Source organism: Erithacus rubecula, assembly GCF_903797595.1.
Source record: "Erithacus rubecula genome assembly, chromosome: 6".
Classification (NCBI taxonomy): domain Eukaryota; kingdom Metazoa; phylum Chordata; class Aves; order Passeriformes; family Muscicapidae; genus Erithacus; species Erithacus rubecula.
The window spans coordinates 50423235-50441278 of NC_136688.1; the positions used below are offsets into that span (position 1 = coordinate 50423235).

The following is an 18044-nucleotide window of genomic DNA, read 5'->3' on the forward strand; positions in this document are numbered from 1 at the left end:
GATTTTTTTAAAAAATTTATTTCTGTTGTGTTATTTCAGGCTGCTGCCACTCAGTAAGTGGTACAGCTCCCTTTCAGTTAAAACTGAAGAAGAATTCCTAAGCAATAGAGAGACTCTTGTGCTGTTGGGTTTTATATTTAATTGTGATATCACATGAGGTTTCTACCTAAATGTGGGTAACAAAAACTATTTTGCACATCTTACTACTAATCCTGTGTGCTGGATATGTTGTAGATTAGGTAATTATACTTTGTTTCCTTCTGAATAACAGCATTGATGCTGTGTGCTTTTTCAAGATTTGTCACTGCATTAACTCATGGCACTTAGTTGCAGAATCCTCTTGTGAAGTCCACAATGTCTGTAATGTTAACCATTTTTAGACAAATTTAGATTGTAATTGTTAGCTTATTCCCCATGTGGTAGTCACATACAATGAGGGCTCCAAAAGCATGCTATGAAGGTCCTCTAATTGGATGTTGCTTGTGGCTGTGGCCACATAACAAATTATATCTATGCTGGATAACCCTTATGGTCAATGCAGGGAGTACCAAGTCTGCAGTTAAAAAGCTTTTTTGTTCACTAGTGCTTCATGTAAGATTATACAGAAACTATAATAGTCTTAATGTCTGCTCTCAAAGTACTTTCTGCAAGTGTATCTAGTGTCTAGGAAAGCCTGATTCCCTCCTGATGTCCAACTCCCTGTAGGTCTGCAGGCCTGCCAGCTGGCTCTGAGCACCAGGACTGTGTGGGCACGCTGCCCCAACGGAGACGTCGCGCGCCGATACGGCGTCACTGACAAGAATCCTGCGGGGGACTACTGGAAGAAGATTCCTGGGAATGTCTCACGTTTAACAGGCAAGTTGGTTCTGCATGACAGTCTGTCCAAAATATTGTGATGTCTGCTTTGAGTTCTACCTGATGGTGCTCAAGCTGACCATATGCAGGGAGAGATGCACATACTGTGTTTCACCAAGGGTGTTTTTATCGTATTAGTAAAAACCTTCTCTGGGTGTAATTGGGAAAACAGATCCAAATATTATTATTTATTCAGTGTTTAGAATTGGAACCTGTTACTGTAATTAAAAGATGGATAATTTATGCTTTGCAGTGACCCCTCTAGATGAACTGTGGGCGATCAGTACTTCAGGATCTCTGCTCCAGCGCCTCACTAAGACCTTTAGCCATTCCCATAGTTTGCAGAAAAATAATGACACCTCTGTTCTGCTTCACCCTGATGATTTGGAAGATGAATGGGAAGTGATATGAAGTCTGTCAAGCTTGTGAAGAAGTGAAAAAAACAGGAGGACAGAATTTCTGTAATGTATGTACAGAATATTGGATCTAAAAGCCACTCATTGGACCTGTGATATTAGCACTTTTGTATTGGAAAACTGACCTGTTAAATAGCCCCCAAGCTGTGAGTTCTGATGTTTGTTACATATCTTTTGGGAGACTCTTTAGGTGTGGCATACTGCATTGTTATACCGTACTACTGTAGAAGCTCCTTTGGAAATATAACTTAAGTTAACCTTACTAGCAATGAAAGTGAGTACTTCACAACAGCATGCAACTAATGTACTGATTTTGAGAAGGAATTCTGTTGCATTAAATATTTCTCAACAGTGGAAACATTATGCATTTCTCAATTTCTTCATGTATTTGGAACTCCATACCATACTGATGGGATTTCTCCCTGACTCTTGTACATATATTTAGAATTATTTTTCCTTGCAGCATGGAAGAAATTATGGTGAAGTATTTCTTAGTAAGATCTGAGAACATCATGATTATACAGTATTGTTAAAATGAACTGAGTTGTATCCATTTCCATATAAATAATTGTAAGGCTTTACTAACCTTCCATTTCCAGAAATTTTGTTCATAATTTGGGCTTCATTCACAAGGTAAAGATTTGGATTACATCTAATATCAGGGGCGCTTTTGCCCATTTCCATAGCCATGAGGAAGCTGACAGAGTTTTGGGGGTGAGTCCCAGTTTGGAATAGGAAGAGGTCGCTTGTTTGGTTTGTAGTACAAAGCAGGAATGTACAAGGCAGCTTTCATAATTCCTGTTGTGCTGTATTTGTGCCTCCAGCCAGTGCTTTAACATTTGGACTCATATTGTTTTGAGTACCAAACTTAGATATATTAAGAGTGAAATGGTAATTGATAGAATTACCTATATATCCCATAAAAATTGTGATATTGTGAGAAAATACCTAACAATATTCTGATTTTTAGCTATGTTAGCTAAATTTTGAAGTGTCTTATACTTAACAGATGTTGCAACAGAAGTATGTGATGAACTGGGAAGTAACCTAAGTTAAACACTGCAGTTTATTTTTCTTTATACTAAATCTTCTTTGAAAGATACCTCATCTTTTTTAAGCAATAGAACTGTAGATGAGAGAGCCTGAGTTCAGTATGTAGGCGGAGGAGTTATTTTTTGTTTGTTCTAAGCTTATAAATCATCAGAATGTTTTAAGCAGCTGCTAACCAATACTGTAAAAGAGCCAGCTTCAGGAAAGGCCAAGAGTTGAAAAGTGGGGATGTTTCTGTTTTCAGAACTTAACACAAATGGGAAAGGATCTTTTCTTTCTAACCTCTGTTCTCTTTCAGAATAGTTCATGCATGTACTGCACTGAACTTGGAACAAACATGGGTGCAAGGTGAGAATGTGAATTGGTGGAGAGAGAACCAATTATGTCTTTTTTTCTTTTTAGTAACACTTTTGGTACTGGCTGTCAGTTCTCAGTCAAATCTCAGTCCTACAGGAAGGACTGATTTATTTCCCTTTTACAGATTATATGTTTGCTTCATTGCTAGCTCATCTCTATAAAGAGATTACCCCAGAGGAATTCTTTTAGCCTGTCTGGAAGTGGATGGTAATGGAATTAGCTTGTGAAGTAACCTAGTCTGCTTTATGCAAGCATAGCTTGGTGTCTTGAGGACCCCAAAGAAGCTGAAATTCAGCTTAAAAATATCTTATGGCAACTCCCAAGTCAATCACTTTGGAGAAAGGAGATGAGAAAGAACAACTTCCCTGTACCCTCCAAGCACCAGATGCTCAAGTACAATGGCATTATTTAATAGTGACACTTTTGTATTACATTTTTCAAAGTCATCTTAGTAATGGTTTGAGCTTGCTAGTTGTTTATTTACTGTATAATACTGTTCCTTGCTATGGTCGTTAATATTCAATTGGTGTCAGGAGCTCTTACAGACTACTTTTTAGGGTAGTTTCAACAAAGTTAGGATGGGTTTTTTTACTTTTATTTCTGTATGTAGGGTTTTGGTTTTGTTTGTGCTTTAAGACAAGTGCAATAAATTAGATTTTTAAGAAATAAATTACTGTGGTAAGACTCATCTTTTTTGTGATTTACAAGAGAATTCTCTATGTCTGGCAATTGTGAAAGACTGTGCTTATGAAATCGTTCCCTGATGTTCCTCCAGACAACATGGTAATGACAATGTAAGGACCTGGATCCTGTGAAGTTTATTTTATGTTTTTTTAAATTGTGACAGGTGTGTCAAGCCAGCAAAATATTCATCATTCAAGCAAAGACAAACACGTCTCATACTTGAATATTAAGCTTGATGCCTCCATATTAAGGTAGTCTTGTTGTAATAGAAGTAAGCAAATTTATTTCTTGATATGCTGAACCAAAATTGCATGTTGAATATTTTAGCTCTCAGTGAAAAATATGCATTTGTGGTTCCAGCAGAAAATGGTGATTGTACCACGTGTGCTGTAACTGCACCCTTCCTTGAATTATTCATTATCTGAGGACTTCCTGTGTTTCTGGCATTTTGCTGGAACTGCAGCTGGGGCTTAAAAGAGAACACCTTGGCTTCACTTCCCAAAGGAGAGAGCTGTTTCCTGAGTCAGGACCTGGGTAACTTCACACAAGAGAGCATAACAGTGATTAATGAGGCTTCTGACTCTTAAACACACTTCCAGCCCCAGGAATCCTGTTCAGATTCAGATGGCAGCATCCTTGCTAATTATCATAGCTTTTATCTTGACTAACTGGTTCAGCTGCTTCTCTGACTCCTGCAGGGAAATAGGAGTCTCCTTACAGCATTGGCTCCTTGCTATTATGCAGGAGTAATCCTGATGTCACAGCTTAAGGGAGATGACCATGATGAGCGTTTGTGAAACCAATCATCTTAGATAGGTGAGAAACTCCTGGTTTTCTTTGTCTCAGAGCAATAAAAATAAATATGATCATGGTACAGAGAAAAATCTTTCACTAACAAGTTTCTAAGAAAGTATACTAATTCCTTAAGTAAGAAAGTAGAACTGTCTTATATGAAACAGTGCTACTGCTAGGAAAATGACAATGAGAAGCAATTAGGAACTTGGCTCATTGTCTAAACAGCTTTACTTGAGCATGTACAAAGTTTCATGTCTTCAGCCTTCATTACCTGTTCAAAGAGTGTCTGATGGAATAGACTGGGATCCCCCCCTTCTTCCCATACACTTGTGAAATCAGAGCCCCATAACTCCCCTACATTACTTTTCAGTAGATGAGTTCTGCTGGGTGTTTCACAGGCACTTGTGGATTATTTCAGACTCGTGTAACATTCTGGTTTATGTTTTTGCTTTTCTCTTGAAACTCTCTTTAATGAGTGACCTTTTGCTAGTTGTTTCAGCTACTTCTTGGTAGATTTCAAGGAACAACCTTGATACATCTTTTCAGTAAATGCTGTTCTGAGTATAAAGGCTTGAAGTTCAAGTGCTTGTATGCCTGTGGCTTTGCTTGGTTAATTAGCAATTAGCAAAGTGTAAATTGTTTATGAAGGTATGGAGTTCTCCTCATTACTTTGGTATAAATTCTCAGGTCTCCACATTTTACACTTACAGTCCCTGTCTACATCCCATCCCTACTGTAATGAGTAGAGAGGTAAGACTGGATTGAGGATTTCCAGCTGTAAAATGTGAAATGCAGGCTTTATTCCTCTTGCAGCCTTTCTGAAAGCCAGAGTTAGATGTTGGAAACAGTATTATGGTGGCAAGTAGCCAGCAAAGAAAGCTGATGGGTCCCGTGCCAAACAAAATAGATCACCCTGATTTTTTGGTGAGTTATCATAGTTAACCACTCTCACATCAGCAGGACAGAAAAGAATTGTAATATATAGGACTAGATTTTAATTACTGGAAAGTGAAAGCTGAGTTGCAGTCTTTATCTTTTGTGAATTACTACAACCAGAGCTCCCCAATAAAGATTAAAATGTCTGGATGAATGAAATTATCTCCCTAGTCTACTGAATAGCAGTATTTGGGTTTATCAGTTATGGATTTCTCACTACTTGAAATTGAGATGGGAAGTGAGATTTGGGTTCAGTGCAGGAAATGTTTTAGAATGTTCTGTGGTATCACACTAGAAGCTGGGTGAAATTACCGTGATGATTCCTTTGGTCCTGACTTGAAGTCTATTAAAATATGTCTATAAAATTATTATATTAGCCATAAGGTTAAAATCTTGCTTGATGCTAGCAGAAGAAAAAAAGCATAGAAAAAGTAAACATCTGTTTGAGAATCTTTGTGCTCTTATGGATGGTGGACTTTTTATATATGTATCTGCAGATATATGAAAGCTTTGATTTCTGTTCTGTAGAAGCTAATAACAATGATAATAAAATACCAAAAAGTACTAAATCTTCCAAACTGAAAAATGCCCTTTTCATTTTAGCCCTCAGAAATTACTTCTAAATACAGGGATTTTTATAGCCTGTGATTCTGATAGAGGAATTGAATAGTACACAGCTGAATATCATTGAGTGGAGCTGCAGTTACAAATTAATCTTTCAAACATTATTCGCTGTTTCTGATACTGAAGAAACCAGTGACTTATTTTTCAATTTTAATATACTTTTCTCATTACCTTAGCTGAGATACACTTAGAGCAGATAAAGGAAGGAGACTTCCATTTACAACACTTGTGTTTTGAATTTCATATCCAGAGAAAATGTACCTGAAGATGTGTCCAGAATTTAATAACATGCTGTGCTTGCCATCTTGGGTTTACACAAGTGACTGTGCTTTATTTGTATTCAGTGGACCTGATGTCTAATCAGTGTGAGGAGCCTTTGTTGAGAGCTCTCTGCTGTTAAGGGTGTGCAGAGGTATCTTGTGTATGGAATGGAGAAGTGATACAGGTGATAACATCTCTTAAAGCATAAAATGAGAATATTCAACAGATGATTCCTTGCTGAGGCTGTCACACTGCTGTATTTTTCCCTAAATGTGGCCTGGGTGAATTTAGCTAAGCTCTGTTGGGTCAGGTGAAAATCAAGCTAACTAGATCCCTCCCAGAAAAAAAAAAAGTAAGGCTGGGAGGAAAGTTCCAGGGAAGCCCCCAGCAGAATTCCTGGCACATGTGCCTGGCTACAGAGCAGGGGGATGTACCATAGAGAATGAATTTGCTTGAGCTGCAGGGGAAAAACTGCAACTGCCAGCAAGAAACCCCACAATCCCTGGTTGTTCTAGGGAACAGACCAGCCAGCTGATCATGGGAAGTGCAAAGTAAGTAGGGTAATTGCTACAATGATTGAGATTTTACTTGCTCAGCTCCCACGCTTGTCTTGCTAAATCCGTTCTGTGCCTCAACAGATGGTCTAGGGTCTGTTCCCTCTGTGAGCTGCACCCAGCACTCCAAACTGGGGATAAAAATATGTGAAGCAATGGACCTGCACTTTGTTCCATGGTGCTGTGGTGGAAGTCAGACCTTTTAAGTTAAGGAGAACATGGTAAATGATCAGTGTAACACTTCAAAATAGCATGTTTAGCACTGTTGGTTCTCTTTGTAATTGCTGTAATAATAATGCTGACCTTGTTAAATATTAACATCAATGCCATAGGTACTTGTGTAGGAGATCTGTTGGGCTTCAGGTCTCGTTAGCTGATTACTTAAAATACTGCCAACATGAGTCCTGTTTAAAACAACAACAACAACAAAATCTGAAACACATTTGTCTGTACTTGGCATAGATACATTGGGGTGCTCAATATCCTTGCTTTTGAGGCCTGCTGATGGTTTTATGTTCTCTGCTTAGTGGGGAGATCTTTCTCCTTTCATGTGCTTATGTGATGCCCATGTAGAGCAAATCCTTCAAGGGAAACACAGGCAATTGAGTGTTTTGTATGGCATCTTCTTTCCTTCCTCCCCATCTTGCCATTTCTAATTGCTGTAGTATAGGAGTTGAGGTCCAGGGATGTAGTGAAGCAGCTCATTCTACATTAACTTCAGTTTTAATAAAAAAACAGAGCTTAAACCAGCAGGGCTTTGTCATCTTTAACCTTCTCCTCAGTCCTTTGCAGCATATTTTTCACCATTGCTGACTGCTTACAATATAGTGACTTCTTAAACTGATTTTAATAGAAGACTTTTGAGATGGAAGGTAACAGATGTTTGGGTTTGTTTTTTTTTCAATGAGTGAGAAATGCCATATTTTTCCAGATGAGTTTTCAAAGCATACCAAGCAAGGTGAGCTTGGCTTTCACTTAAAAGGCCATGCTTCATTCAATCCCTGAGTGTTGCAATCATACAGCCTGTGATTTCTCAGAGCCACTTTTAGAAGCAGGTTGGCATCTGTCTTGCTGTCAGCTACAGGGACCTTAAGAATAACAATGTCTCTGCAGAACTGTACTGCCTGGAGCCCAGGCTTCAGTGTCTCCCCCAGCACATTTGCTATGGGCAGCATGGACAGGCTCATCACCTACATAGGATTCCCTGCCTGGAGTTTTGCTGTCATAAGAGGAATCTTTTGCAGATCTGGACAAATGGGTGGTTTCTCAGGTCTGTCTGTCTAAGGATTCTTGCTTTAAGTCTAGGCTTCCCTGCTAGAATTGCCAAAGTCAGCCAGGGTGGAATACATCAGCATAGAGACACAAATTGCATTCTTGATCAGTTGTTATTATAAATACAACCTTTTTCATGCTTTCTCAGGCTGAATTTCACCAAATTTCATGCAGTTTAAAATGTAAATGTTGAGGGAAGCAGCACAGCCCATATTGTATCTACCTTCTACGATTTTTTTAGTGGCAATGGTTTTCCAAAAGTACCCATCTCTGACCTTGAGATGAGTGCTTTTAAAATCCACTGTCCAATGGACCCAACTATTAGGCCTCTCACCCAAATGATTTGCATATTATTACCCTGTTTGCATATTATTACTCCATTTGCATTTTGTCTTCAAGATTCTCACTGTCTGTTGCTCTTAGTTTTACAAGTACAACTTGTTCAGAGTGAGTAGATTTAAAATAGCTATTCCCAAATTCTTGAGTGAGTTGACCTGGGTCACCAGTAAAACTTCAATGTAGATTTTCCTGCACTTTTTGCATCTAGTTTTTAATAGAAAGCGCCAGAAGTTGTATGTTTCTGTAAACAAATGTGGTTCACTAGGCAGTGCCTGATGAAGCATCTTGGAGAATCACTGCTCCAGAAACACTGCTGCAGTGGGAATATGAACATTGCTTTCGCCTCAAAATATAAATGAAAAAAAAAATCAGAGTTTATTAGCACTGGTATTGTTGATCTCTTGACTTATATTTAGCTGTTTTCCCAATAGCAGATTAAGAGTATCTGAATTCAGTTGTCCTCAGGAAATACTGGCACATTTTTAACCATGCTGACTAGGGTAAAAACAAAAATATTTTTTTACTATTTTGAAAAAATATCTTGTGAAAATACAACCAGGCAAGTAGAGAATACTGGAATGCTTGCCTTTCATATTTAGTTGTATTCATGGCAAAGCTTTCACTACAATGGACCCTGGATGGGCTTCAGGAATATTATTAGTAGGCTTTGCCATATAACATCTCTGGAGGCAACTCTGCTCATGTTCAGCCAAGTAAGATGTTTTTGGAAGCCATCCCAAGCCAGTGATTTTGCAAAATAAATGGATCTTCTTTCTACAATGTGATAGTCTGTTTTTCTGTGGCAGTGATTCATAAAATTTTAACATGGATGCCATTTGAGGAAGGAGCCATCTTAACTTTTACCCCCTCTCTTTATCCCAATGTCTCTGCTATAGTCCACACTAAGTAAGAAGCATCTTTGGAAGCCATTTTATGCCACTGGTTGGGAAATAGAAGCATGTCTTTTCAAAAGATAGTCAGATTGCAGGAGGCCTGTGGTAGTGGTTTTATGTGGTATTTGCAGATTTGTTCCTGGTTTGGGATGAAATCTTTTGCATTGCTTTTCATAGTGCTAATGTGACTTTGTTTCCCTCTGATATTGATGTGTTCCCATCAAGGTTACTGCAAACAGCTGGAAGCACCTGAATTTCAGAAAAGGCATTCTGAGAAAACCAGTATGAGGAGAGAGAATGCTCCCCCTTGGGAAGGGGGGCAGGGATGGAAATGAAAGAGCCTTGAAAGAATACCTACCTTAATGCATGTTGCCAGGGTGAGTAGAGGTAAAATGATGGTTTCAGGGAATGTTGAAGAGAGTAATTCTGACCTGTGGAAGATGAATGAGGAGAAAGAAACAGGCTTAATGGCAGGAAGCATTTCCTTATCATAAGACTTATTAGGTTGTGCTGTTGTCAGGAAATGGTGGCAGTTCCATTCCATGAAGCATTTAACATTGGACCAAGAGAACAAACCCTGTAATTATATAAAGGAATAAGAACATCTATCTGTCAGAGTCATTTAATGTTCTGTTGCTTTGCTTGATTCTTTTATGTAGGTGGGATCATTTTGTTTTCACTTCTTAAAGTACTCTTATGTCCCTTCATGTTCTGCTTGGTAGATCTGAAAGACATTAGCAGAAAGTCAGGAATTTTGAAGGTGAAGAACGTGTGCATCTTCCTTTGACATCATTTTCACAGAATCACAGAATGTTATGAGTTGAAAGGGACCCACAAGGATCATCAAATCCAACTCACGAATGAATGGCCTGTGCAGTCATTTGGTGCTGTGAACACCCAGCAGTTTTGCACATCAGTCCTCCAGCACTTCTCTTATCCATGAGAACATTTAGGGCATGTTGATGACCTGTGAGAACAGTACTTTTTATAGTAGAAGAGGCACAAAAGCAATGCCACCAGCAGGCTCATAACATATGACATCACCTGTAAAAGCTGTAACATACCAGGAGGTTGGTTTGGGTTTTTTTTTGTTTTCAGAATCATATCTCATGAGCATAAAGAAGAAGGATTCCTTTGACCACTGATGATTTGTCATTACAACAATATGGGAGACTTTGAAAAGGCAAATGGTTAGACTTGTGTAGTAAATCCATTTTTTTAAGTGCTAGGTGCTGGTTCCAGTAGTCTTTCTCCAGATGCTGATGTGTAGTATCAGTCTTTGACTTCAACAGGCCTGAGCTGTCCCTTTTATTTCCCTGGTCATTTTCCCCAAACCCAGCCATCCCATGTATTTATTGTGGTAAATCAGCAGTAAACTAAAGGCAGATTGAGAAGGAGAGCAGGCAAACAGGAAAGAAGAATTGAAGGTTTGCTGCTGACAGACTGACTGGTCAGGCAGTTCCCAAAGGCTGCTCAGAGTGGTCAGCAGAGTGAAGTGGCCCTCACTAACCAGTTGACCAGGATGTCAAGTGTTGGGCTTAGACTGAGAGTGTGGGTTTGAGAGTAGCATGATGGGCAAATATCTCTTACAGCAACAGGAAAGTGAGCCACAAACCAGCAGAGTTATGTTTTCCCATTAACCTGTAAAGAGCTGTGTTGCAGAGGCTTGGGAGCTAGGAATGCAGGAGCACTCAGCTAGTTTCATATTTGATACCACAAAGAACATGGGTTTTCTGTAGGGTCAGAGCTCAAGACTTGCAGTCACAGGGGATGCAGCCCTTCTGTCAGCTGAGCTAGAATTCATCAGCTTGGATAGCAAAACTTGATTTTTTCTTCACAGGCAGCAGCTGACAGAGAGAGGTAGGACACGTCTTACTGCCACACTGTTATTTAATGTCAAGGTCACCTGTGGTCAACGTGGGATTAAAACACCATGCTTGGTATGTATCCCATCAGCAAGGGTGTCTCCTACAGAGTGAGCTGCATCAATGTCAGGTTTGGATCTGAGTAAAAGCTTCAGTGTAGCCTAATTAATGAATAGGGCCTGGTAAGGTCACAGTCCAAAGCAGGGATTTGCTTACATAAATTTCTATGCTTTTGTTTTAATAGTGAGTCTACACAAGATTTGTTTGGTTTCTGAGCAACCAGTTTCTAAAGCATCAAATCCCAAGTAGGAGGCAGGAAAGGCTTCTTTTGATTCTGGAACAAAAGACTTCCGAATACCCTCAGCTCTGTGTCCTTGGTTTGGTACAGTGCAGTGCCACTTCTCATGCATGAACTGCAGATGCTGAAAAGGTGAATAGATGCAGATCCAGACTACCAGCTGGGATTTATTACCTCCCAAAGTGAGTACTCAGTGCTGCTTAGCACCCTCTGAAAGGCACAGCATTTGCTCAGCAGAGCTTTTCTTTCTGAGTTGGAGGTGGGCAGAGCCAAGCTCTCTGTCACTTCTTCCCTCTTCTGCTCGGCTCTAGCTTGGAAAATTACTCCCTCACTGTCAGGGCTAGCAAAGTAATTTGTTCCCCCTTTTTCTTCCCCCATCATTCAGCTAAAGTGGAAAGAGGATGGGAGCACATAAGAGCCCTGCTGTTTGAGCAGAGCATTGTGGTTCTGCCTTTAGCCCCATGGGGTTCAGCTGTGCAGTAGAAACACCTGCCTGACAACCCCCAGGCTGGTACCAGCAAAAATGCTGTTTGCAGGTGCAGTATGGACTATTGCAAGACAAGGTCTGTTGCTATCTGGCGTGTGCTGTGGGTGCCTGTGAGATTTGAGGAGTTAAAGGCTGCTGTGATAGTCACTGCAGGGCAATACTGAGCCAGAGACCTGTAGTGATAAGAATATTTGCAGGTGTTACTGATAAGAATGTTTTCTGATGTTACTCAGGAAAAGCTTGACCTCAGAAGCTGGAATTTAACTGCTCTGTCTCTCTAAACTGGCAAAGGGAGATGTGCTGTGAGCTGGCTGTTCATCATGTGGGCAGTGGCTCAGTACACATCGTTACCAGTCATGTCTGAGCCTGTGTGTGAGCACAGCTGATACCATGAGTACCAAAGGAACTCAGGTTCTCACTGCATCCATGATACAAGTGTTGTGGTGCTTGGCCCCAGTGTCTGGCCATGCTGTCTTCCCAAAGCCCTATGTGCCTCCTACTCTGTGCTTCCACAGGGGCCTGATCTCACTGAGGAGCTGGGACTTACCCATTCTCTTGAACAGTGAAGGACAGCTTGGATGCTCTGCCCATCTCCATGCTTGTACTGTGCTTCCCATGTGTCCTAGAGCAGGGCTGGAAGTGCTGGAAGGGGTCAGTGGCAGACAAGAGTCTTGGGACAGGCTGTGCTGGAGAGAGCACTTTATTCCTGGCAGAAGGAGTGGAGGGTGGAGTGCCTCTCCCTGCATACCCAGTCTGGGGTGGCGACTCTCAGGAAGAATTACAGTCTGGTAGAGATCAGAGTGACTGGAGCAAAGGATTATGAGGAAATACACCTTGCATCTTTCACCTAGATGTTCATACCACAGCCCTGGCTGATGGGATGGTAGCTTGCTGACCTGTCATGAAGGTTGGGAGGATGATGCTGGGTGTGAACTGATTGTCTCTGGCCAGGATGTTGTACAGAGCTCCATCACCTCAGCTGATGCTCTTCACAGTGAAGGCAGCCTGAGTGATATATAGCTGGCATTTCATTTTGAAGGAAATTACCTGGTTTTATCCTTCAAAATATTCTACCTGCTGAGTGACTCAGTGAGTGACTCACCTGCTCTGCTCTCCCAGCAGCTCTCACCTCAGGGCTGTCTCAGGTGTTTTTCTGCCAGGGCATTCATGATCTAACCACAGCCCTGATGCTGCTGCTGGCAGGGAAAATGAGGCAGCAGCAAAACTGAGTCAAACCTTGGGCATCTGAAGGAGGAGGCAAACCTGAGGGCGTGCCACATTCTTCCCACCAGTTCTTCCCAGTGGTGTTTTTCCCAGAGCACTGACAGCTCTGCCATGGTTCTCTGGTCCTACAGTGCTTTCAGCAGTTCTCCTAAGCTCTGGGGCCCTTAAGGTCCCAGCCTTGCTCCTGGCTGGGAGAGCCTGCAGATGTGCTATCAGAAGTGATGTGCCCCTCTCCTCACAGGAAAAGTGGACAAGATGTTGTTCAGATTACCTTCTTTACCAGTTGGGGAATTTTAACCCAGCCTGCTTTTGGCCACAGCCCTGACTGGGCATGGCATTAGCAATCTGTGAGAGTCTGCATCCCTCTGTCTTGTCATTTTGAGTCACTAACCAGCAATAGCTTTGCTTATTGCAGGAGTGGGAGAGAGCAGGAGAGCACTAGCAGATGGTTTTAGAGGAAAGCATATTCAGAAACTCAGCTCCTCAAGGGATTTCATTCTCTCTCTTACTGTGAGAGTTAGAAATTACTTATCCTTTTAGGCTTTGCTCTAAAATGCTGCATCAAACATAGGCAGGAAAATGACATCACGTTAAAAGTGAGTGTCATGTAGTGTGTGTTTACTGCAATTTACTTGCACTATTAAAAAGAAAAACCCCTAATGATTATAAAATAAAGCCTGAATATTAAAAGCATGATGACAAAAAACACCCCTTACATCAAAACAATAATTACCACAGGGACTGGAACAAAGGAGCAGAGGGATGATTTTTGGGCAAACTTGCTTTGTTGGCTGAGAGAGAAGATGGGTCTGCCCAGTCTTGCAAACAGAGTCAAGGTCTGTGTACACTGTCTGGTCACTGGTGGGAGGACAATCAATTTGCCCTCAGAGTCATGAGGCTGTGGGAGAGGAGCTGTGGCACTCACAGCAAACTGTGCAGCAATCAGGGGGCCAAGAGACAGGAGGGTGCTGCCCTCGCTGGAGCTGGGAGCTGCTGCCTGTCCTGGCTGAGCCAAGTCCTTTCTGCCTGGAAGTGTCTCTCTCCTCCCTTGGCCTCCTTCCACTGCTTCTCACAGAGGACCCTGGGGAAGGACTTGTTCATCTCCCTGTTGAGGTCCATGGAGCATATTGCCCTTGTGTTTGCCTTAGCTGGGGAGCACAGGGAAGGGACACTGGTCCATGGTCACCCCTCATGTCCCAGGCATGCAGATGTCTTGCCATGGCTCCCAAACAGGGGAATTGAGTTTTCAAGCCTTATTTGCTTTGCTGAAGAAAAAGGGTTGCTTTGTTCTGCTTCCCATTAGATTTGCAGTACATGGAACTTCACCTTACAATGGCTGGAGGGTCTGGAGCTCACAGAGGATCCTGACTTACTGGCTCAGACTTGCTGAAACCTTGCTCAGAAAGCTGAAGTGTGGGACGGATCAAAATCCCTCTCTGCCTTCCTTGCTTCTCTGAATTGTCTCTGCCTCTCTCCTTGCTGATTCAGATCCATTTAGGTCAATGCTAACATTTGTATTAGGAAAAGAATATTTTTTCCTAGAGAATAAGGAGGTATGGTTCATAGCAGGGGATGTTTTAGGGTTTAGGAACAGATGAGAGATTAAGATTAGATGGACTGGACCTTTGTTTGGCTCAGCTACAGGTTTTTCAGAGAGCCTTGGATGCAACACAGTTTAAAAATCAACAAAGTAAGGTTGGATTTAAAGCAGATGCTGTAAATCAATCAGATGTGATAAGCTCAACATGAGAACTGCTAGCCTGGGTCATACACAATTTAGACTAGATGGCCAAGCTTCCCTGGCTTTAGCAGTAATTCCTAAACATGATGAGTTTCTCTTTGTTTGAGATTTCTGAAATTTGCTTTGTTGATTTATGTGGGTTTTTTTTTTTTTCATTTGTCAGCTAAACCACTAGACAAACAGATATTGGTCATTTCAGAGGTTATCAGGGCAAATGGGGACAATCTTTGTACCCCAGCTGAACTTGGTTCCATTTCTTGTAGCAGCAGAGAGGGATCTCTGATGTTTTTGCACAAAAATCTGTGTTTGTGTTTCCTGCTGTGTTAGATTTTGTGGGGGAGCTCAGCTCTTTCCACTCTTGTGCTACACATGCACCTGTACCTGTGCAGTGGGAAGAGCAGCAGTAAATCAGTACAAGCAGCAGCCTTGCAGCACCATAGATGGGATTCTAGGAAATAGAGGGGAAGTCAGTTTGATGTGGTCTGAACAAGTCATAAGCAAAACTTCCTTTTCACACATTACAGGTGGATGAGGAGAGGCCACTGGGAATTAATGGTTATACAGCCTCAGACACCAAGCAGGGATGGAAGTACAGTTATTAACTTAGATCTTATGAAACTTGGTTTGCAAGGATTTACAGTGCTCTTTAAATATTAAGCACATGGCATGAGTGCCTTGTTTGCCTGGATGGGATGATGCAATGCTCAAGGATCGGCTGATGTCAGTAGATTTCTTATACTGCAAATCAAAAACCCATATGGCTTGAACACCAGACATAGGACAAATAGGAAATTGGGAAACAAGCCTTTCTAGTCTCTGTCTTTCCTTGACTCTGTGCCAGGATAAAAGAAGAGTGTTTAAGAGCACAAACCCATCTTTTAAACAAGTTACTCAAAATTACAAGAGACTTCATCTCCTTCAGCTGACTTTAGGCAGGCTAAACTTTGGGAGCTGCAGAGAGGAGTCAGTTGCAAAGTCTAAACTAACTTAGTACTTCTTCCCTCCCCTTGATTTCTAAATGATAATGTTTCAGGCCTTTTTTTACCTGTCATAGCAAATAAAACCACTTTGTGCTATAAGGTGGGAAGTATTTGAATATTCTGGTTTGAAAGTGCTTCAGCAGCCATGAAACGTATTTATTAGATTTCATTGCTGTTTCCTGACAGTAAGTAGATTTTTAGGGAATTGGCTGTAATCAAGCTTCTCATGAATGCTGGTTCTATCTACTGTCTTGTACGTTTTTGGAAAGCATTTCCTATGGATGAATAATTTGCCATGTGTGACATTAACCTGTACAGGTAAGACAGAAGCTTTTATCTCCTTACCCCTGTGCTCCCATGATGTTTGGACTTGGTGAATCTTCTTTTCCCATACCTTTGTGGCCAGCTTCCTGCTCTAGCACCACAGTTCTCTTCTGCAGTGACATAATCACTGTCCATGTTTACTTTATTAAGCTTGCCAGTAGTGATGCAGCTGGCACTTCTTGCTACTCTTGTTGGTAACCTTCTCCAAGAGATGGAAAACTGAATGGGCTGTGGAGCCTGCACTCTGTTGTGCCCTGAAGGTGGCAGAAGACAGAGAGAGTGCTGGCAGGTCAATTTGAGGAAAGATGATGCTGCTATTGCTTGGTCTATAAACAAAAGGCTTCTGTTTCCAATGCCAAGAAGGCCCAGCCTTTTTCCAAGCTGTGACTCTGGAAAACAAGCCTGGGTGCAGCTGGGTGAGTAATCCGTGTGCTCATCGGTCTGTTTTGCCCACAGTTCCTCTCCAGGTGAAGCATGGCAGACATCAGCGAGGGCTGGCAGTGACCTTTGGCAGAGCCATCCCAGCCTGGGCTCAGCACCAAGCCTGACTCCTGTCCCAGAATAACAGGAAGGGCACAGCAGTCAGCTGGCTTTGCACCCATCACAACATGTTGAGGGGATCCATTCTGTTTGTTGAAATGAATTACCCCAGAGCTGACAGGAGGGCTCCAGGGAGTCACAGGGCAGCCTTTGTATTGGTGTTTTGTTAAAGGGCTCATTTGAAGGTGTAGGATATCCTGCCCAGCCTGTTGTGCTCTTCCAGTGTGTAGTTACTCTCACAGCTTAGCAGCAGGAGCATCCTCCAGCACAGTTCAACCAACCAACTCCCGACTACTGCTGAATCTCATCAGGTCTTTGTCAGAAAAGCTGATAAACATTTGTCCCACCTGCTGCTCTATCTCTTCCTTCACCTCATGGCAGTTTGCCAAGTGCAAGTTAGACCTGACTGTTTTACTATTTGTCTGTTTGGAACGGTGTTTCCACACCATTGTTACAGAAGCTATGGTGAGCAGGTACTCTAAGAAAGAATGTAGCAACATAGATAATTTATTTTTTTTTTAAGTGGCTAGGTTTAGAAGTTTAGGATTAGTTCTCTAGATTTCGGTATTTTTATAACCAACAAGGTAGCTGAAGAAAACAGTTTGAATTTTTCTGTTTTCCAGCAGGGATTTGAATTTCCCATGGTAATGGGTTTGAGCGTGCATCTGCTTGGTTTCTTAAGAAAAAGGAACATTTTCTCTTCTAGGAAACATTTTCAGTGCTATCAAGCTATGAATAGCAATTTTCTTTCTGTTTCTTCTCAAATTTCAGAAGCATGGCTTATCTTTTATTGTGCATGCAGTACAGAGATCATTTTAGATGAAATACTGTTCTGCTGGAACATGAAGAGTTTATAGTGCATAATTCTGTGGGTTTTTCATTCCTTAACCAAAATTAATAAATAAATTTGTGCCTTGAACATAGCTCTTCTCTCCTAAGCACATCAATCCCTTGATGACCCTAGAGTGAACAGCAGTCCTGAAATACTTCAAGTGGTAAACCATTCCCTGGCTATGAGTTTAAGCCCTGAAACAAAACCCTACAGTTTCAATGACAACTTCCAAGAACAGAGCCAAGGCTCCAGTGCTGTGTCCTAGGAGATCACTGTCATTGCAGGGCTGGTGGAGCCAGCACAGCTCCCTGCAGGGCAACAGGGACTGCCCAGAATGCTGAAGAGTAAAGGCTGCAGAGCAAGGAACTGAAGCTGTACCCTTTGCTCAGTCAAAACAGGAATGGTGGAAGCAGGACATTACCCCAAAAGGACTTTTGGATCTGGAGCAGCAGTGAGGATGTTAGTTGTACCTTGGAGTATCTCAGAAGGGATAGCTGGGGAAAGGTTGGATATTTAAGCTACTCCTCTGGCACCCAGAGTGGACACCAAGACTGCCATGGTCTCAGCTGAACCTGAGCCATCACACACTAATGGGGAATGGCCAGAATCCACTGAAAAAAGCCATGATCTAGGATCCTGGGCCATTGTCATACCTCCTTACATCCGCTCTGGGAATAGCAGGCTGGCCCTCCTGCTCTGTGCAGCCCCCCTCACCCT

At 41.8% G+C, this 18044-nt stretch overlaps 1 protein-coding gene across 7 annotated transcripts in view; it reads left to right on the forward strand.

The window, feature by feature from the left end:
- TECPR2 (tectonin beta-propeller repeat containing 2) overlaps positions 1-3348 on the forward strand; it is a 41914-nt gene extending 38566 nt beyond the window's left edge. For 6 of the 7 annotated variants that reach the window (XM_079308233.1, XM_079308237.1, XM_079308234.1 and 3 more), the window contains 2 exons: positions 706-855; positions 1109-3348. In XM_079308233.1, the coding sequence (XP_079164359.1) occupies positions 706-855; positions 1109-1266 (308 nt within the window). In that variant the 3' untranslated portion in view covers positions 1267-3348. The remainder of the gene's footprint in view (positions 1-705; positions 856-1108) is intronic. The other variant, XR_013774576.1, reaches the window with a different exon arrangement.
- The last annotated feature ends 14696 nt before the right edge of the window (positions 3349-18044 follow it).